Below are 22996 nucleotides of genomic sequence, written 5' to 3' on the forward strand. Positions count from 1 at the left end.
CTCTGTACCTTTCAAAGTAGAGTCCCTGTTTATAAGTCATGGCATGTTCATTTCTTCTCCATAATCAGAGACTAATAATCAATGACATTTGTTAGCAGTATTTTTCAGTTCTAGTTGTTGTTTGCGTGTGGCCTGGATGTACTGGTTTTGATGGTGTTGTATGTCTGCTGAGACCAAAAGATTCATTGTGCACTGATCTTTTATGTAGCTTCAGTTGAGTCTGAAGTAAAAGAAATTATTGTGGGTTCTCTTTCCCTGCCCCCCCCCCCCCTTTTTGTTTTGCCTTAAAAATAAACCCAAACAGAACAAACCCCCCAGAAACTCCACCAGAAATGGTATCCAGTTGCTTGCATACCTATATCGTAAGATCCCTAAAAGCACCCCCTTGTTCTAAGTGGTGGGTTCTTCAGGTCTCTTGTAGCTTGACTGTTGGTTAGTTGTTGAACTAGTTGGAAATAGGTGTTGTCATTTGTGGATGACTTGATTGTTTGTACAGGTGTGTTTAGCTTTTCTCAGAGCAGAATAATCCACAACAGAAGTTAACAGCTTTTAAAATTGGTTGATAAAATAGGTCTTAAAGCTAGTGATTCATGTCTTTGATTGTCAGCCAATTCAGAGGCGCTCTCTAGGTGAGGCTGTATACAACAAACTCCATATAAATGTATTTTGTGACTTGGAAAATGTCTGGCTGTTACTTACTTGAGCTGAAAATTTGATGTTAAATGTTTTTAAGCTGTTAACAGTATTTTCTAATAAATGCTGCATTTGCTTTATCTTTATTATAAATTGATTACAGCTTTCTCAGTTTTCACATCCATGAATCTCTCTAGTGACGGCTGGTGTACTTTGGCTTGTCTTTTCACAGGATCTAAACGTTAGTGCTGTCTTTATGATGTCTGCTCTTATGTGATGTTCCAGATGCAAAGAATCCAAAGATAATTTTTGATGGCTGAATTCTCACTGAAAATGATGGATAATACTGCTGCTTTTCTGGCAATTGACTTGACTGGGTGAATGCAGTTTAGGGATGTTAAAATTTTAACTGTTCAAGTGCCCATACAGCTCCCTACCCTACAGCAGGTGTTCCACTGGACTTCATCTTGGTGAATAATCTGATTGTTGGAGAGTTTGCTCTTTCCTGGGTGGTGAGGAGCTGCATTCATTGTTTTTTGACATAAATCCAGTGTAATTTTGTGTATGCTTTGCCAGTTTGTGGTTTTGTTCATGTGTACCATAGTGTGAATTCATAAGTCAGTGTTTTCATTGCTGTTTGGATACGGAATCTTAACTGTATGTGCAGAAGGCAAAGGAAGCAGGTGGTCATCAAGAGGAAGAAGCATTTAGCATTATCTCCCTAAATGGTGATGGAAAGAGCCAGAGTGGTTGGTGTTACAGATGAACACGAGTGTTAGTGAAAGATAAAAAAGAGAAGAAAGTAAGGAAAATGCTACACTTCTAAAATGGTATTTTTCTGTATAATTTGAAAACCATGTAGATTTTCCTCATGGCAGGGCTAATTGTGCTATTCCAGACACCTGCCTCACACCCCCCAATGAGCTATATACACTTAAGTCTTCATGTTCCACCCCACAGCAGTAAACTGGAAGATGTGAGAATTCAAGGTCTGTTTCCCAGACTTGCTTTCCTTAAGACTGTGTTTGGCTGAAGAGCTTCAGAGCGAGCAGTCTGCCAGGGCTAACTCCAACTCCAGCCTTCCTGATCCCCTTTTTTTCTGTATCTCCTTCTGAGACGTACACTAGAGGATGACACAATGATATCCTTGGGAGCCCTGCCTCCACGTAAGCAGCACCTGCTGAGTGAGCATTGGAGTGACCACAAGGTATTACATGGCCAGGAGACAGCAGGTTGTGTGGCTGTGGCTAGTTCAGAGTCTCGAAGCTGAGCTCTTAGTTACCTACTTGTAAGATCACATGTTCAAAGGAGGCTCAGAAATTGTCTAAATAGAGCACTTGTGTTTGAAAACTTTGGTCTGATTTTTATCACAAGTCATTTTCATCAGTTTAAAGAAACATTTTTGATCTTGTACCTTATGGAAGATAGAAATGTCAGTTCCTTATTCTTTATTTTTCTCTTTATAAATGAAAACCTCAAATGGGAAGAAGAGGAGATGATGGTCCTGGTATTGCCAAAAGTTCTTTTATGTCATTGGCTGCATTCTGTGTGATTGACAGGTTGTTGGCAATGAAAAACCAACAGTTAAGACTAATGATCGTATCTATGACTCACACATTTCCATACTGAAAACTATCTTTGGCAGCAATTTTCTTATGCAAAATGAAGAATGTCCTTTTATATTAAAAAAAAAAAGAGAAAAGGCAGAGGCTAAATGTGTACGCTTGAAAATAATTATCTGGTATGTTTATTTTTTCTAGAAATTCTTTCACCTCTAAGTTAACAGAGTATTTGGTAAACTACATTCAAAAAGATTTCCCAGAATATAATATAATATTATCTGTAGGTTGCATGCATTTTAAATTTTTCACTGAGTTGTGTCCAAGAATAGGAAAATTGCAGAATGAGTCTCTCCAGGTTCTAATGCTTATGGGGAAAGGAGCACATGAACACAAATGGAAAGTCCTGAAGCCTGTGCAGCAATGCGAGGTTTCTGAAGCACTCCTCCTGACCCTTTTTAATGTTTTCTTTCCATCTTCTCCATGAGTATAGTACTGGCAGCACTCATAGGAAGAATTGCTTCATTTGGGATCTAAGTGAATATCAGAAGCTTTTCTCCTTTGTAATTTGTTTTCTGTATTTTAGTACATAAGTAATGATTAAGGTAAATTCATTGCTAGTGTGAGATGTACAGACTGAAAAAAAAAAATTAGAATAATCTAGTATGAGGGTGAGCAAGGCTGAAATAATTTTTAATGATTTCCTCTGGATTTTTGTCAGGTTAGCCTAATGTTCTGGCTTTCCTTAGAATTCCTTATTTAATTTCATGTATATTAACATATATGTATATTAACATGTATATCAACATAAAAAGGACATCGAACTGTTGGAACAAGTCCAGAGGAGGCCATGAGGATGATCAGGGACTGGAGCACCTTCTGTATGGAGACAGGGTGAGAAAGTTGGGGCTGTTCAGCCTGGAGAAGAGAAGCTGCGTGGAGACCTCAGAGCAGCTTCCAGTATCTGAAGGGGGCCTACAAGGATGCTGGGGATGGACTCTTTATCAGGGACTGTAGTGATAGGACAAGGGGTAACGGGTTCAAACTGAAACAGGGGAAGTTTAGATTGTATATAAGGAAGAAATTCTTTACTGAGAGGGTGGTGAGGCACTGGAATGGGTTGCCCAGGGAAGGTGTGAATGCTCCATCCCTGGCGGTGTTCAAGGTGGGGTTGGACAGAGCCTTGGGCAACATGGTTTATGTGAGGTGTCCGTGCCTATGGCAGGGGATTGGAACTGGATGATCTTAAGGTCCTTTCCAACCCAAACCATTCTATGATTCTATGATTCTCTATTCGTTGGATTTCTTATTGTCTCTAAAATAAATAATCTGAAAACAGAGAATAGAACAGCTCACAGGAAATTTAACAGGAAGCATATTCCTGTATCTGCAGGGAATCTCGTGGATATCCATTTCTGCTGTGTACAAGTAGGAGCCTAAGACAATCCTGTGAAATTCTCCTTTTTCGAGCATAGTGGAACCTTTTTGTATTAGTCCCAATTGTTATTTTCTTCCAGATAAGTAACTGCTCAAGTTTCACAGCATCAGCTCTGAAAAATCTCTGCCTCATGATGCCTCATTGTCAGAATTTGTTAGCCAATTCTGTTGCCATTCTTGCTCCATGTATATCGTGGACCAGAATTGTAGTTCCTTGGTTAACATTTACGATGAATTAAGAGGTTACCCCATTCACCTCACGCAAGTTGCTTTTGAAAGCATCATTCCTCAGGAATTAAGCATAAAACATAAAAAATTCCTTCTTTAAGAGTGAAAGAGAATTGAGTTTTACTGGAGTCTTTGTGTTAGTAGATAACAGATACTCTTATCCAGTACTGATGATTCCTGATAATAAACAAGAAACTCCAGTTATTTTCAAACTAGAGCTCCTACTCAGGAGAGAGAAATCACAGAGAAAGGTTAATTGGTGGTTGTAGATTTGTTGTGTAGAGTTGAACATTTCCAAACAATTATTTTAGCTGTCTTCTACCACTGTGCTTTCATGTGACTTTTGTTTTTCCTCCCAGCTGCAGTTATGGGTTCTTTGATTCCTTGCAACTTGAGAACAGTTTATTTCCATATGTAAAACAATTGGTGGACAATTTGGTAGTAGCTGTGGCTTGTTGCAGACGTTTTTCTTTGTGTATGTGGTGTCTGGTTTTGCCTTTGTGCTGTATAACCAGGAAAATATGTGTCAGTAAAATGAAATGTTTAGTTAGTGGCGCCTCCCAAAACAACTGCAGGTGGATTTTTCTTGTCAATAATCCACTCTACTAACTGGGAAAAGTTAATTCTTGGAGAGGAGCCAGTGTTTGCATGGGTGTTTGTTCAGGGATAAATTGTAAAAAATGCTTATGCATCAAAGTAAGCAAGCCTGAACATACACTGATGCTTTGAAGAGGGGATGAATCTGTGCTGGTGGGCTATATAAAAGCATTTCCTTATTCTAAATTTGCTTAAATTAGCTATATGCCATTGAGCTCACTCTCTAGATTGCCTTCCTTAAAAATGAATATTCCTAAAGAAAACCCCAAAGGGCAACTCCCCCAGCTGCTTCCTTATTTTATGCCAATTTTTAGTGCTAAGCCTCTCTTTTCCAAATATAAACTTAATATGAGTAAAATCCTAAGGACTTTTATAAATGTAATTTTATTGCATTTATCTCTACAGCTGAAATTAATTATTCAGAGTGTTCATTAAAAATAAGCTTTGGTAAGTGACATTTTAAACAGGCATTCAGAAGTGATTTCAGGAAAGATGGTGATAAAGAACAGTGTCTAAAAGGAAGTGTAAAATTCTTGAACATTTTAAACCAGCCTGTGAAAACTTCAGATGTGGCTATGTGGACAATTTGGGATATGTAACAGGAACACATAATATTGATGCTAAACTGGCGGGACTGCTAGCATTGCCACTGCCAAGTATTGCATTTATCAGGTATTTAGTGTGGGGCGTTTTTGTTTTTAAATGTTTGGTGCTGGCATTGAGAAAACAGACAGAAGTTGCCTTTTTTTTTTTTTTTCCCCCAATAAAAATGTGCAGGTTTTTTTCCCCTTGATAATGGAGAAACTTCTGAAAAGGTTACTATGAAAGCATCATAAACCGCTAGACTCTAGATAGCAGCTGAAAAAAACCTAACAGAACCTCCCCATTTATTGCTTAATGTAAACTGAAGTTCATATACAGGTGAAAAGCTATAGCACAGTCAGCACTCATCTATGATGAGACAAACATCTTCTAGAGCTTCCCAAGGTTTGCAGTCCACCTGATCCTTGGCAGCCCATGGGGAATCCCATTTGTTGCTAGCACCAAATGCAGTTATTGTTGAAGGTAGCCCTGGGGCTTTAAGTATCCAAAAAAACCTGTTGTCAACCGCTTTATCTGTGCCAAAGTTGGTTCATTTATCCTTGGCTCTTAGAGCAGTTTCCTATCTTTTATTTAGGTCTTACCAATGGCTATTGTAGCACCTAAAGTCTTAAGTAGACATATGAATATTTGAGCAATGAGGCAGTCTATTACAGCTGAAATAAACAGTTGCTGTCATCAGATTCGTGAGTTTCAACAATTAGTTAAGAGATACAGTTAAGAAAAATAAATGTCCGTCAGTCATATTTGAGATGTTGAACGGTAAAAACAATAGTGGGCTATTTATTGTGGGAAGCAGAGAGAAAGAAGAAAATGTGTGATTTAGAGACAGAGGAGGCTTCCTTCTAAGATCTCTCCTTAAGTTTACCATGAATACAGCGGAAACAGTCTTAAGTATCAAAACCATGCCTTAGAATATTGAGTAATGGTGTGGGAATAATGTTTATAATCTGTGAAACCAAATCAGATGATAAGCTGCATGCCAGGGCCAATTAGCTCTCTTATTTACTTTTGTATTATAATGTAGATCTAATATGTTTTTTTCTATACAACATTTGTCTAGTAATTCTCTTCTACATTGTAAGTGGTAGTGAAGGCTTTCTGGTTTCTCACAAGCTAAATGGTTTTCTGTCTTAAATATTTGTTTTTTGTATGTTAAATGCACAGAAAAATTAGTTCAGTCTTGTCATTATTAGAAGCTGCAGCCTGTCGCTGTTCTGCTTTGATGCCCCTAGTACCCCTCTTGTCTTCCTGCTCTCCACAAACCCCCAGCCCTGCAAGACAATGCATGCTTTTTAACTAAGCTCATCATCCCATTTTGCAATAAACACTTTTACATTATTTTTCCTAAGAATTATCCTACTCAAATGGTGCATTACCATGTAGGTCAGCCATAGATCTCTGAAAATGCTCACACTCAGACTTTTCAAAGCAAGAATCTGGTGGCTCTTTGGAGCAGTGATTTACAGACTTTTTTCCTGTGTATCTTGAGTTGATGAATTCCTTATTTCTTTGCCAGGAATGGTAGACTTCTATATAATTCCGTTGAAGCTATGTGTCCTCTGAAAAAGTTGAATACTTGAAATGGTACAGATGTCAAATGCGATGGATTACCAGCGTTAGCAGCGATGCTGGGAGAAAGAGCAAGGCATACAGGCAGTTTCTGCTTCCAAGTAGACGTTTAAACCATAAGACCGTTAATGTATTATTTATAAGATCTGCTCATTTACATTCCATTTTCCTCTCTGATTTTTGTCTTGTAGCGTTGTCCCTCAGACAACAGTAATACTGAACAATGACCGTCAGAATTCAATTGTAGCCAAGATGGTTGGGCAGGAAGAGCCCCTGAGCAGAGCAGCGGATTCTCTGGAAAATATCCTTAGCAAGTTAGTAGCGGTTATGGGAATCATCCCCCTTCATTCCCTCTTTTGACAGATGAAGTCTCTGAAGCATTTTGAAGACAAAAAATGAGGAATGTTCTAGGTGATACTGTAGGGGGTGACGTGGAGCTGGTACCTGAATATTTTGCCAGGCAGACAGTTCTGCCTTGTATCAACAGGCAAGGTATAAAGCAATGCTTCACTCTTGATGGGGTGAGAGTATCTTGGAGGATATAGGATTAGTTCAATGTTAGTTGAAAGAAAGAGTGTCCACAGCTCCATGTGTTTTACATGGATGCATAATCACATAGGAATGTGCCAAGATCATGTATTTAACCAGGTGAAGAAGCCCAGGAAGGCTTGTTAGAATTTATACTGTCTAAAGCAAATTGGAAATAAAGCGGAACTGGAGATCTTGGATGGAAAATGTTCTTAAATAATATTTTTATGATTTGTTTTGTTTTGTGTGCATATTGGGCCTAGACTTTTCCATTGATGCAGATTTAGAAAGTGTATCTAAAACTTTTTTTTTCTTCTGCAATTTTCTTTCCATTTTATTTTGCTGGATAGCAAAAAAAAAAAAAAAGTGATTAGCCTGTGTTTTGAATGCATATGTTAGTGTGTGCCTGTGCTGCTCTAACTTTTTGCATCCCAAGTGGATCTTACAGAGAAATTAGAGACAAGCAGTTGGCATGAATGTATAAACAGTAGAGTAAGATCATAACTTGAGTTATGAACAGGAGTAGGCTTGTTTAAAGGAGTATACTTTTATAATATATGTAATTTTGTCAGTGTTTTCAATTCCCTAACAATGATGCTATTCCTAAAGAAGGACTGTGTTTTTCCCAAAGTTATCTACTTTTCTTTTCCATAGTGCTGTTCCTGGACGTAGGCAGAACACCATAGTGGTGAAAGTTCCTGGGCATGACGACAGTCACAATGAAGATGGAGAGAGTGGCTCTGAGGCCAGTGACTCAGTTTCCAACAGTGGACAAATAGGAAGCCAAAGTATTGGAAACAACGTCACCCTTATCACGCTGAACTCTGAAGGTATGCTCATCTAACTGTAAGGCTAAATTGAGCAGATTAAATGTGGTGGTGGAATGAACTGGAAGCTTCAGAGGTCATATCACAGGTCCAACTTGGAATTGTTAGGCAGCACAACAAGCATCAGATAGGAGTGAACCAATCTGAATGAGTCGTTTGTTTGTTTCATTTTTGCAGGCAGAACAGCTAATTTAAATTACTTGTAAAAGGTAGTCCCCACTGTAGCAGTGTAACTTTATACTTTAAACCCTCTAAATTAACAGATGCAACCTGCAGGGTTTCCTATCACCAAGCTGAAATATTGTGTCAGGAAAATAAATGCATTCTCTGGGAAATAAAATCTGCTGGTACCATTCCTTCCTGTTATTTACTATGGTAGTCCACTTATGTAATTTTAATGAATGTAAAATAGTTGTTTTAGCAATAGTAAACAATTTTTATAAGGAAATCAGTCTCAAAACCAGTGTTAGCAGGATAGTGTGTAGTGTCAGTTTTCTGCAAATTCTTTAGGTCTCAGAGACTAAAATCAAATACAGTGAAATCTAAATTTTAGATTAGCCTTATAAAGATATTCTTTTTTATACGGTTTGGAGATTTTGAAATGAATGCTAGTTTGCTAAATTTTAAACAGGAACATGATGCAAGGGACACTGACTTTCAGGTGAAAACAAGATGTGATAAATTGTTATATGATTAGTTTGAAAGCGTTGGTTATTTTTTTTTTTCTTATACCGATGTAATTTTGAACCCTAGACTTTAAAAATAATTAGGATAATTACTAAATCGAAAACATATTTATTGAATATTTACTTACATGTTATTCTGGATGTGGTAGTTCATATTTACATTCATGTACCAGAGAAGAGTAAGTTACTTCTGGAAGTTATTGAAAGGAAATATACTTAAGAGATTACCTTTCTACTTAAGAGGTAAATACAGTGTCTCTTTGTGATCTCTAACATTGAAATGGAAGGACTCTAATTTAGGAGTGATTAGGTTTCTTTTTCTTCTGCATGATCTCTTGCCACTGGAAAAAGCATGTTGGGTGTGAGCAGTTGAGGATAAAATTAGTGACAGGGATTAATTCAAGATAGCCTGCAACTGAGCACTTAAAAATGCATATAAAGATTTCAGAACTGACTGAAAAAATCAATGGGATACTTTAAAACTTCAATGCTTGAAAAACTGTGGAAGCCACTCTACTGAAAGTCTCGTGCACCAAAGATTTAGGGCATCCAAACCTAGGATTCTTCAACTTTTATGAATGGACATACATCATACACATATAGTAAAGAGCTTTTAGGTTCTGTCCTGTTTGTATGTGGTGAGATAGAATTGCTTCTGAAGGGCATTTAATTTTGGGTCAATGAGGAATTAAAGGAGACTGAGGCTGAGGAGCTCCTCTCAAAAAATTAAAGATTGTATTGCAGATAGTGCTGATATTTTCATGTGAAAATAGATATAAAACATGCTGTTTGTGAAATCTGCTAGTATTTCATGCAGCTTTGTCAGCTTTGCCGGGAACAAAGTTTCTAGCATTAGGAGGGTATTTGTTGTATAATGCCCTTTTTGACTTGGTTATTTGGCACAGATTTGCACAGACAAATGTGATATTGGCCTTCTGTGCTGTTGTTGTATATGTAAATTTTGAAGAAACGGGTGATCCGTTAATGTCTTCAGATCTGATTTCCTTCAGACCTTTAGAACACTCATCCATTAAAAATCTCTGAGATTGATGAATGCTTTGAGAATCAGATTAGTAATCCCCCACACCTACCTCTTCTTGCCCTCATGAAGATGAGAGGACTGCTTGCACAGAAGGAATGCTAAGCAAACTAGCCTGCAGTATGTTGCAGAAATTAAATTATTAATAAAGGAAGTGATGAAGAATAATAGGTCTGTTGTGCAGACTTGTTTTCTTCAGCAGTAAAAGGCAGAAGTTACAGCACCCATCAGCTTGCTTTCATAGTCTGTGAAAGAATTCTGAGTGACTGAGTTTCTCAAAGGAATCTTGATTGATTGTAAAATATGAGGGGCTGATAATGGCAGAATTCAGCTCTTACTTACTGAAATTAAACAAGGGGTTTTCAGCATGCTTCCTATCAGTCATCTTGTGTCTAGAAAGCAGAATTGGACCGTGTTTATAGTTATAGTTATTATATAGGCTTCAGCTGACTTTGGATATGGCATTGGAAGGGGGGTATATTCAGAATTTAGTTAATAGATTTATGTAAAGCCATTGCTTGCTCTCTGCTGGCTGATTTCAAAGAGTATTTAATCACATATGGTATTTAAAAAAAATAAATTAGTGTTACTGCCTTTCTGTTGATTAAAAATAATTATACAAGAAGCATGGAGCCCAGTTCCCACTTCCAGTAATAATCTAGAATTATTTTGGGGTCTTCTGTTGGCTGGCCACTGTCAGCATTTTATTCAGTCTTCAGTTGTATATTACTCTTTTTTTTATGCACAGTTCTCTCTTTTCTTTGAGGAACAGTTACTTGATTCTTTCGCTTCTCAGAAAACTGAAAATGCCCATCCATTTCACAAACACAGTTAATGGTCTGCAAAGTGTTCGTTTTAAGACATAGTGTTTATGAACTGGAAGCACCCAGAGATACTTAATCTCTAATTTTTGTGCCTTCCCCCCCCCCCCCAAATTTCACTTTGGAATAATCAATCTCCTTTCACAAGGGGATGATAGCAGAAGTACCAACACCTGATGTATTCATTGGACTGCAGTTCTGAAAGTGTGTTCATGAAGTAATTGCACAATTAAAGATAGAACCCAGCAAGAATAGAACTAATCAGTATTGAATTACCAGTGTGAAATCAAATCAGGCTAGAAGGCTTACTAGTAAGTGACTTACCATTTTTATTAATGTCATATTTTTGGCATAGAAAATACTAAGTGTATCCTTATTTGGCCAACTAAAAAATATTAGGGTTTTTTCATTTAATCTGTAATTTTGCCCTATAGATATTAATAGCTGTTAAAAGTGATTAGTCTGCTGTTGTTTTGAAAGCATATGTTAGTGTATGCCTATTCTGCTCTAGGTTTTTTGCATCCCACGTGGATCTTATGGAGAAATGAGAGACAAGCAGTTGGCATGGATGTATAGATTAATAGTGTAATAGTGTAAGATTATAACAGTGTGCTTTACATGCAAAATTACTTTTCTGCATATGGGAGGATGATTTAATACTAAGATCAAAGCTCAAAACTGTTTTAGCAAACTTCTCTTTTTAAGAAGAGAAGTTTCTTCCTCCAGAAACACTGGAAGAATTGAATGCTGCTGATCCTGTCAGGATTTAAATGGGAAAGGGACATCAAGTTAAAACTGATTCACTTTGAATCTTTGGTTTCTGGAGTTCTGTATTGGAGGCTTAATTTAAATCCTAAGTAAAAAATACAAACTTCTTTTATTGTACTGAAACAGTGTACTGAATGAAGAAGCCCAAGTGTGATCCACTACTGAATTCATGTTTGCATGAAGTGAAAAAGTAGAAAAGTCTTACACCAGCAAACACAGAATCTACCAAACAAATCTATGTCCAGGCTGCTCTAGTTGGTAATTTAAACTGCTCAAGCAGTGCTAAAATGTTAATTGTAAGCCTTGTCTTGTGTTACAGTTATACAAACCTTAAGTCTTATGTGTAGTTGTTTTGCCGTGAATGTCTGTGTTAGCAGAAATGTTTTCTGGAGGAAGGAAACCACCAAACATGAGTTATAGCATGACCTGTCAAACTTTCAAACAAAACATTTTACTGAGCAAGTATCCAAGAATTTGGATAGAGTCTGCTTTTTTGAAAGGTTTTGGTAGATGAGAACAACGTAAATATAGTGAAAAGTAGTGGGTTTTTTGTGTTCTCCTGAGGCACGGTATGTTTTTTTCTGTTGATGAAATGTATGCTATTTCTGTATAATGAAACCCATGCTTAAAAAGACAGGGAACTTGTTTGTTGTTCACCCTGTCCTCCCCAGCAGGGATTACATGTCTTTCTCATTTAATGGAATGAGAAACAAACATTTATCACTGAGAGGTGCTTATAGTCAATGTCAACATCTGGTAGATGTTGGGTTTTCTTTAGTTTCAGAAGTCCAGGTAATTTTGACATGAATGTGTTCTTATCGTAAGTTTTGGGGGAGTACAGCATAGTCTCAGTGTAAACCAAGTTGTGCTTTTTCCTCATGTTGAACTTTCTAAGTAGGCTTAAAACTGATGAGCAATTGATTTAATGAAGAACACTTTTAAACCGTCATTATTTAGGCCTGGTGTCTATGTACACGTTATTTTTGTAATAAACTGTTGCAGATCTTCAGGAACTGTTACAAAACCTGTGTTTGTCCATTTATTTTGTCCATTTGGAGGATTTAATTGCTTGGTGTGTTAAATGGTCTATAATGCAGTGACTTTTATTCCTCTGTTTAGCTGTGATTAACACAGGGTTCGTATTTGTCTTAGGTGTATTGAGGCTATGCAGAATTGTGACTTAAATGTCATGAGCACCCTCCAGCTTTGTACAGTTCTGTTCTGTGCAAGCAGATGGCACAGGAAGAGATGTAATTAATTTCACTCATATGGTTTTGGATTGTGAGAGCTGTAAAATTTTATATACTAAACACTTTGAAATGTAATTTAGTTTCTTAATAGTTGCATGGGAGTTTGTGCTAAGTGGTGTGGTGGCACACTTCTGTTTCCCTCTTCATTTGTCAGATATTGCGCTTCTTACACTTTCAGGGTGGTAATAGAAGGAAAAGCTTAGACTGTTAAGTTATTTTGGGGAAACCATTTTCCTGTGCTTTCCATTACTTTTGTACATTTGTCAAGGTCTGTAGCCTCTGAACTGGGTTTCACCAATCTAAAATGCTACAGCTGATATTTAGTGACTTTATTGCACAGAATTTAGTTTGTAAATCCGTTCTTTAGGCCTTCATATCTCTGAAGGTATTGGTGCTTGTTAGTTATGTGGTGTATTAGTTATGTTCAGGACAACTTTCATTCAAACATTGTTGAGTTCTGTTGGGTTTTGCCTTCCACTGCAAAAAATAGTACTGTGAAGAACGTTAGATCCACACTAGTTTTAAATGACAGAAGTTTTAAACCTATGATATTAAGTACCTATATTGTTTTCTGACTTTAATGAATTCTCCCGTAGTGGTATGTGGCTGTAATCCTGTCAAGGGCTGGTTTTCAATTGACTAAGCTATATCTTGGCAGCTGTACGCACTTCCATGCTGACCACAAATCTGTTAGAAAATATTCTGACATTCTCAAATGTATTTGTCTAAACTTTTTAACTGAAGAGTTTTAGCATTAGATGAAGGAAAGCAAGTTGCAGTAACTATGAAGAAGTAAGTTTCAGTAAGAAGGGTGCGCATATTTTCAAATGATGGATGCTTAAAAGGAACCTTTTATGTTCTTAACAGATAACATCTGAGATGAAAATAACACTCTTCTGTCCAGGCTCCAGTTACCTCTGCTTTAATTTACCGTTATTTGGCCTTATATTGAGAAAGCTGTTAGAAGTATGATTTTCCAAACTGATCATTTTAACCCCATCATCTCCTCCGTGCATTACTATCTGTACTCTGTGGCACCCTCATTATGAAGGAATACCTGTCCTATGCCATATGGGGTTGCTCTGACTTCCTCAGCCATAGATGATGGATTGCCTTGCTTGTAATGTTTTCCCCAGGATCTTTATGCTGTTTTCTGCTTACTTGGGAGGATAACTGTCTTAATACTTGCTCCTAAAACTGTATTTTCTCATGGTGTTTATATAAAACTTAAGCCATAGTTAGGGTACCTTTCTTCTAAGACACTTTCTTTAAAATACCCTCCTTAGTGATGCCTTCCATTTCAGTGTGTGTTGACACCTGCCTCTAATCTACCTATTGTCTCTTGCCTTGTCCTTGGGTTGTAAAATTGCTGGGTAAGGATCTTTTTCTGTACTTAGTACCTTCTGCAACCCTTGGTTCTGATGTAGGAGTGTTACACTATTGGATTTATAGGAAGCAGTCAAAAAGTGTGGCTGTTGCTTACTTGTGTTTTCTCATTTGTTGGGTAAACTGCTTGGAATTCATGTAGAAAAGATCGTGCTTCATTCATAAAGAGCTCTTTCTTGCTAAGTCTGGAGCTTGCAGTAAATAATAGCTCCAGAATTTTGCATTGTTAAGTACTGTTTTACTAAGAAATGCGTGCAAACAGCAGAAAGCAAAGAACAGATAATATCCAAATATAATTAATAATCTTTTTGATAGGTTAGTTTTGCTAGGATCAGGCAGTTTTGTGCTTCCTCTGAGGTGTTGACATTCATTTTGAAAAACTTTGCAAGAACTTGCTCTTCAAAATTTCACATTAGAGTATGGGTAAAACCAGAATTTGTTTTTTAATGCAGCTTATATACAGGAAAAATACTAACTTAAGCAGCTGCTTCAGTTTAGCTCGACAAAGCTCAAATGTTGAATCCTTTGAATACAGTTCAGCTAATGAATAAGCCATCAAAGGCACTGTGATCATTCTGTTCTTGCACACTTCGGTAGGAGATCTGATGAAAGCATTATGTTGCTTAATATTAGATATTGCTTTCAAGAGACAAGGGGCTTCAAGTTGTAAAGAATATTATAGAAATACCGTTCTTACACATATTCAGTATATGGTAGCATTTAAAGTATTTAATCTGTGACTTACTGTACAAACAAGAGGAGCATCTGTTCCTAAAACATTAATGCACATTGTGTTATCCTTTTAAAGTTTCACAATAGAGTTACTGTCCTATTTTCAATATGGAAGGAAAAAAAAAACCCAGACTTCTCATCTTTGTGGTCTAAGAACGTCCCATTCAGCATTACTGTGTTGCTTTAAAAGCAGATATTTTTAAAAATGTCTATGCCAAAGCCAAGACTTTGAAATTATGAAGAAAGAAACACACTGTCCTTAGTACAAGTACATCCCAAGTATGTGAAATGCTCTTGAACACAGCTCCATGAAAGCTGTTTTTAAGTGATACAAATAAAATGGCAAGATCCCCTGACTTGGAATTGGTTCAGTGAACTTTGCACTTGATACACTGACATATGATGTTGAAACCAATTAGGATAGTTTTGTATCATATCTGCTTTGTCTGCATTCCTTTTACTTCATCGTAAGACTAAAAATACGGAACTCGAAATGTAAATATGTATTTTTTGAGAAGATAAGGGAAAAACGATCTACATAGTGTGTTAATTAAAGCATGAATAATATTGGTCCAAAGAAAATTATTTAGTCACATATTGTCTCTTCAACTCTGCATGTGAAACAGTCATTTTACAATAGTAGTATTAAATTGTGCTCAGGATTTGCTTTCCAAATGTGAATCCAAGCACCTATTTGTACGTGGCCCAGACTTATCCATCCACAAGATTTTCCAGTTCACTGTAAGATCAAATCTCACATGTTATATGATGATTTGCAGCACTCTGCTTTTCCTGCCAAGCTCCTTATGAGCAGATACAGACAGCAAGAATGAACTTTTAAATAGAAAGTTTTTGTACCTGAAAAAAATGCTGTATGTATCTGATGTGAAGACAATGATGAGACTTCAGGAGCTTCAGTGAGTTGTTAAAGCCAGAGGGAACTACAGAAATTGGTGTATTTTATTTTTTTAAGTACTGGGAGTAAACAAATGAATGGCAGTTTCTTCCAGGTGTCTGTCACAGTGATCCTTGGAATTAATAGTCTGGTCCACTGTGTAAAGATAACTATAGCAAAGAGGTGATAAACAAGAAAGTGGGCAAAACCCAAATTAGAAATCTGGTGTTTTCTCGCATAAAACACCTTTCCTAAGGGTTTTAAAAGTCCACATACTCTAATTTTCTTAACTTCATCTGAATTGTTTTTAGCGGATCATTTTAAATTACAGATGATCACATAGTCCTCATTTTCTACTTCTGTTGAATAAATTCCTTGGCCTTTCATGAGTCATAAAGCAAGTGAATCTCCTCTTTTTGCCTCATGGATTTAACCACATACAAAAGCTCAAGCCTTATTTTTAACAAGCAGGTAATCTCACTTATGTTATGCTGAGACTTCTATGCACACTGTAGTATTTGCTGAGACAAGTTTGCTTTGGTACTGCGTGCCCATGTATGGCTTTTTACCCTATGTGTTGTCTGTCAGACAGCTGAAGAAACCATGAGTGCAGGACATGTATTCAAAGTATCTTGTATAGTGTGATGGTCCCTTAACCACAGGGGCTTGGAAGTTAACTGGAACTGTGTCTCTGTTAGCCAAGTCCTTTGTGCCGTGTAGAAGATTACACCTGGAGCATGAGGTTCTTCAGGCTGTCTCTTTCTTTTTATTTAATATATTGCAAATTAAACCTTTTTCTCCCCTCAGAATAGTCAGGCAAAAAACTCCAGTTCTGTGTTGGTGTCTGATGTTCATGGATATGTGTGTGGATGTTGTAGGTTTCCTTTGGCCGGGACTCCTTAACTGCTTTTTATGGTGGGAGGAGGTTTTGTTGAACATAGCTTTAAACTAGTCCTTGAACCAGTTTTAGCACCAGCTTTAAATCACGTTGCTATATTTGTAGGTTAACATGCAGCATGGTTATCACTCTGTTCCTTACGTTTGATGATGGTCACTTAATGAAGTCAGTGGTCTGTAGTCTCGGTCACTACCCGTGTGAAAGGGGTAAAGGATTCTGGCTAATTGACAGACATTTATTTAAAAAGATGATGGTAAATCTTCATCAGCCAAAATATTGTTTAATTTTTCTAGAAATGGGTGTTTATTTTTGTAGGCTAGGATTTGAGGGGTTTGGGTTGGGTTTTTTTTTCTTTTCTTTTTAAAGGTAAGTCACCTTTCTGCCATTTTTCTCTAGCTGTGTTGTTTTCTCTGCTGCAAATGCCAGATTTGCCCTCAGCCTTGTTAGTAAAATAAACTAATTGGAATAATGCAAATTGTTAATTCAAGTGTTTATATGGGCAGGTGTTTCCTTTTGTTTTCCCTTCTTAAAGGAGTCACTAATAGCACCTATTGAGAGAGCAGAGCCTGGCTTTCCTTCTGTCTTACTGTTAATGCTCACATGTCAGACTAGGGAGTGTATCCCAATGGAAAAATGTGAGTAACAGTCATGTGCCTGTCATCCCCCTGGGCAGGAAAATACACACAAGTCCAGAGTGAGTCTGAAAGCCGTGGCAGCTCTTGTCTAGTTTTTGTTCTCTTGACATAGTTTTTGTTGATACTACCCTTCAAGCTTCCATAGAAAGGCTTGTTTGCATAGCAGCCCAGCTGCCTCTCCTCTCATGTGTCCCTGCTGAAACAGAGGAATGGTCAGCTGTGTGGTGAGATAAAAGAAATGGACTTAATACAGTAAAAAAGATTTGAAAACAGCATTGAAGGGTGGACTACTTCTGGATTCGGGAGTATGGAGATAAAGGCAAATTTTCTGACCTTAAAAAAAAACATTAATCTGTCATTGAAGTGAGCTTCTGCATACAGAGAAGAAATTAGATAAAAATGTCAGGACTTGTAACAGGGAAGTAGAAATGATCGAGAGCCACTTCTCTGATGATACAATATAGGTGTAAAGAAAGGCAAAGGAGTACCTTTCCACATAGCACTCAAAATGCGTTCAAAATGCAGCAAGGACGCTAGGAAAATTCATTAAAGAAAAATACTTCGGGGCAAACCAAGAAAGGTGTGTGATTAACTGAGTTACAGATGAGCATGTGCATTATGCTTCATTGTTTGTAAGTGTGTTCTTCAACTGCATTCTTCCTCCCCAGTGCTTCGCATGGTGGTTGTGTTTTGGTAGCGTGTAAGAATAGAAGCAGCTGTGTGTGGTTGTGCAGTGCCTAGTAGAGTCCTGACTCTGTAGCTGGCTATTGCAATGTATGTCCTAAATAACCTGACTCATCTAGATTCTATCTAGATATAATGTATGATGCCTGATAATACATGTAAAGAATCATTTTATTGAGCATAAGAGGATGTTTGAGTGCACAGAACTTCAAGTGATGAAGCTTTAATCAATAGTATTAACATACTTAATTATTCAGAGAGAACTTCCATCAAATTCTCAGTCTTTCTGTCTCTCTCCTTACTCAATCTTTCTCCTGCACCAGTTGTTCAGAGCAGTTCTGCCTTAGTCATAACTGGCACTGTATTTCCCTCTTTTCACCAGGTTTCTGGTGTGCCATTTTCATAGTATTTGCTTTATGCAGAGTGCTAGGTATGTTGGCAGGCTGCTAGGAATTATTCTTATATGTGGTAAGGAACAGTTCAGCTTTTGAGCCCTCAAGTAGCTGCAGCAAGACAGAGTCACAGTTAACTTTAGTCATGCGAGTTCCACTTCATGCAAAATGATTATAAAGCAGATTCCCTTTCTGTTGAAGCTTTTAGAACAGGAGGAAAATGCAAGAGATAATTTAATATGAGGCTTGTCTTCATAGATCAGAATAACAAGATAGTGTCTTTTTTTCCAGGCTGTTAGCAATAAAAGAACAGTTTCATGTGGCAGAAACAGTATGTTCTGGACTGCATGCCAGTGAAGAGGAGGGGAAAAGAATTATTATTTAGCAAATTGAAATGAATCTTTATAATTTGTATAGGTTGATAGCATTTGTTAAACAAGCCTGCAGGTCAAAGGTGGTCCATAAGTAGTAACAGCTCTTACATCTGATAGTAGCTGTAAACCGGGAGGAAGTAAGGTTTTGATAGGATATAGAATCATTTACTCAGACTTCCTAGAATTTCTTTGCCAAACTTCCACATTTATGTCGAGATATTTTTGCTTTGACAGCTCTTCCCAGATTTTTATAAAACAGTCAATTTATCTTCAGGAACAGACTGTTGTTTTCCCTGATAATATTAACCAGACTTGTGGTGAGGCCAGACACAGTGGCATTCCAAACAAGTCATAATTAATCCAAACCACCTTATTTTTCAGATGGCACCTGGTACTGTGAGCAGAAAACAGCCAGTGTGCCCTGTTATATAGTTCAGGATAAAAAGGTTCAAATAAAATATGTATTTAAAAATCACAAGCGTATAAAAATATATTCTGAACAGAGCATTAAGTTCTGATTTGAACAGAAAAGTTTGAGGGACTAGCTGCTACATGCATCAGCAATAAATGTATTTCCTTACAAATTATTGTAGTTGATAATCTGATATTTATAATGGTATCAGGATTGCATAATCTAACATTTGCTTCATACTGTTTGTAATCTTTGCAGTAAACTTACATCTGACATGTGGTATGACTCAATCCAAAGGTCATGTTGAAATGTGTTTTTTAGTGTTTTAGTTGCTTTTATGTTATGTTTTATTGCATACTTTTGGCTTGTACTCTGGTGAAACGCAGGCTGCTTAACCTGTGCCAGTACTTGGAAATAAAGATGCTGCTTGCGGGAGGTCATGTTAAATGTACGCAGGATATGCTCATCTGTCTGAACTCTGTTGCTCCATTTCATGACTAGAAGGGTTATGGAAAACAAGGATTTGTGACTGTCTATATACCATGAAACTCTACTTTAAAGGCATTTATTGGAAGATAAATCATGTAATTACTGTTTGCATTTTTACTGTTCTGAAGCTGTGTGAAACAACAATGAAACATGATAAAGCTCTAGTATGAGAGGACCAAGTCACTCCTGTCAGGAAGCTTTGTTTTACTCCACAAAGTTGAGCAAACATAGAAATCAGATCCAAATGGTCTGCGTCAGTGAGCATTGAAATAAGACTGGAATGTTGTTCTATCCAGTTCCTGTAGCATTGTCAAGATTTGTACTGGGAATTCTGTTTTTTTATCTGGAATGAAAGTCTCATCCCAGGTCCTGTGTTGCATCCATCACTTCCATAGCAATTGGTCATCCTTACGAACTCCAGTTCTAGTTTCTGGTTAGTCTGGAAGGCACCAACTTTTGGCATTATATGCAAGAATTAATTTCAACTGAGAGCTCGGTATTCTTCGTAAAAAGAATAGTTCTTTTTCCTGCCAAACTGAGAAGCTGAGGGGACAGAAATCAAAAAAGTTATTTATATATAAATGTGTGTGTTTATGCACAAGAGAAGTTGGGGATAATTCTGCTGCTAGTAACCATGTGCTTGAATAGAAGATGCACTTGGCAGATGATTAGTGATTGATTCGTTATCTTTATGCTGGGCCTGTTCCTTGGAAAACTGGTTGTTCAGGAAATAATATAAATTACTGGCCAGTAAATTTGAAGGCAGGCCATAGTTTTGATCAGGATCTCTGGCTACGTTTGAATGATTGCTTGAAACACTATTTTAGATTCCTTAAATGAGGTACTGCTCGTTATTGATTATCCTTTAAATTCTTAGATTTATCATCTGGCTTAGACTTATTTTGATCTGATGCTTTTGGGGAAAGTGTAGTTCAAAGGTTCTAGATTGCTGAAGTTAGCTGTACTTTAATAATATTATGGAGTTGCAGTAATCTTCATTTTTAGGGGATGACTAACTTGATGAATGAGAATGCTGTGAGTAGAGTGTGTTCTTTCAGCTGCTGGCCTATAGTAAGACACACTTTAAAACGAATCTGAGGGCGAATTAAACATCTGACTAATCGCACCATGTAGGCCAGAACAACTGGCAACAACTGTGGTCACCATTGGTGGGAATTTGAGGGTATCTGTAGCCAATCTTGTGATCCTATTAGTCATGCTAAGTCTTAAAGAGGCTCATGGAGACTATGAAGAAAACTGGAATTGCTCATGATAACTTATGAAATGCTGACTGTAACTTGAACCTGCCTGTTTCATTCTGTGCCACATTAGAATTTGCACAATCTCTGTTTTCAGAGGATTATCCCAATGGGACATGGCTTGGAGATGAAAATAACCCTGAGATGCGGGTGCGTTGCCCCATCACGCCTGCTGACATGCTGCACATCAGCACGAACTGCCGTACAGCTGAGAAGATGGCATTGACTTTGCTTGATTATCTCTTCCATCGGGAAATTCAGGCCATTTCCAACCTCTCAGGCCAGGGGAAGCATGGGAAGAAACAACTTGATCCTCTCATGATTTATGGAATTCGCTGTGAGTATGATACTGAAACCTTTGAATTCATCCTCTGTTAATGAGGCAGAAACTGTCTGCTTACAATTAAACTAAGTTATGGAAGAACAGGGTATGTATTATTGTTGTCAGACAGATGTTTTGTTAGCCTTTGTTTGTGAAGGAATCCTAATGGGCTGGTTTGATTTGTTTTGTTGTGGGTATTCACTAGAGATTCCTCAATCTTGTGATCTGAATTGGAATTTCTTTGCAACTACCAGCTGTGAGCATACCAATTTTAGTAAAAATGAGATAAATAATACTTTCTCAGGTAATGGAACAAATAATGAAACAAATTGCACAAATTTAAATATTATTCAAGTGTCTAAAACAGTATGGTCTTGACTCTTAAGTTTTTACTTCCCATTTTTGTGTATTATTTCAGAAGACTTGCTTACACTGAGAAGAAATTTGCAATCTATTGTAAAGCAGGGATTAAGCATCATAAAGTCTCTGGATTCATACCAGAAATGCATATGATGCCAATGTTCTTTGGCCTGCTCCAGTGTACATGGGGGTTTTGGTTATTAAAGCTATTAGGTATTAATGACTTCTTATATTGAAGATGCATTTCTTTTTCAATTTTAAAGTAAGTAATTTTTAAGTAAGTAAGTAAAGTAAATAATTTTTAAGTAAGTAATTTTAAAGTAAAGTGTTTTGAGTATGGAATATAGCAGGCATAGCCATTAGTTTTTAGCAAAAAGAAGAATCTGGACATATGCATCTTGTACATATAGAATATAGTAGCCACTAGTTTTGAGTGAAGAATCATCTGAACATAGGGATCTTGCCTTGATACGGTGACTTCTGATAGAGGATTACTTTGTGACTACATTGGAGACAGCCAAGTGTTCCATGTACCATGGTGTAAATATTTTCTGGTAAAGGAGTCAGGTGAAGGCGTCTGGTGCAAGTGTTACAGCTCTCATGTGATACCTTTGCTATGCATGTAAAGTGGAAATGTATTCAAATGTTAGTATGGAATTGAGAGTCTAAAAATGGCCAACTTCACTAACTGAACTAGTTTTTAATATACCAGTAGATCTCACTGTTTAAAGATTCTTTATAGTCACATCTTATGTAGGTCACCAATGAATTAGCGGAGTGAGAATGATTTGTTATACTGGAGTGTTTTGCGTGCAATTGCCAATTTGAAATGCTAGTTAAGGCTTAAGAACACAGCCAGAGAGAGCTTACTTCTACTGGTGTTTGAAGAATTTGACGTTTTTATGCTTCTGTTAGGGCAATGTGTTTGTTAGTTACATGCAAAAAATCGAGAAGAATAGTTGACTGCTCTGCTTTCTTTATACTGAACGGAACAGAGGGAATACAGTTCTATTGACCTGATTTTGTTCCTAATAATAGAAAAAGGTAGGCAAATCTAACCCCTTCGATTTGCTGCATCAGGCCAATTTTTGTCTCATTACATACCTGAAACAGAAGACTTTAGGCATCTACTCAAACATGTTAGATGTGTATGCTTAAGGGAAATTATGATTCAAAGTAATTGTGAACTCCAAAACCTGTTTATCTATTCATCTCAATATAAATGACCTTGTTCCATTGTGTTTTTTAAAACTTAGATTTTGCTTAACAATAGTTTTTAGAAACATGAAGAAATGAATCTTGCTCTGATGTTAAAGCAGGTTCCCCATCACTTAAATCTGTGTGCACAAATCAAATGAGGGAGTTTATAACTGAGTGGGAAGAGCAAGCTTTTGAAAATGTGAGTGTGGGGAAGGAATGTGCACATGTGACTGAATGCTCAAGCTAGGGATTGTGTCATTTATATGAAGCATTCTGACCATGAAGAAATGGGATTAGAGAAGTGATCCCTGCAGCCGGAAAAGGTCTGCAGTGGCAGAAATGTAACAGCAGCAGATCAGAAGCAGCAGAACTCAGAATGATGGACTGGGCACAGAAACCAGTGTCTGTATCTT

The 22996-nt window shown here is 37.2% G+C and overlaps 1 protein-coding gene across 1 annotated transcript in view; it reads left to right on the forward strand.

Moving 5' to 3' along the window:
- BANP (BTG3 associated nuclear protein) overlaps positions 1-22996 on the forward strand; it is a 150995-nt gene that overhangs the window by 31611 nt on the left and 96388 nt on the right. Inside the window, exons 5-7 of the mRNA XM_080637030.1 lie at positions 6818-6940; positions 7809-7984; positions 20799-21038. Of these exons, the coding sequence (XP_080493156.1) occupies positions 6818-6940; positions 7809-7984; positions 20799-21038 (539 nt within the window). The remainder of the gene's footprint in view (positions 1-6817; positions 6941-7808; positions 7985-20798; positions 21039-22996) is intronic.

Source organism: Psittacula echo (genome assembly GCF_963264785.1).
Source record: "Psittacula echo genome assembly, chromosome: Z".
NCBI classification, from domain to species: domain Eukaryota; kingdom Metazoa; phylum Chordata; class Aves; order Psittaciformes; family Psittacidae; genus Psittacula; species Psittacula echo.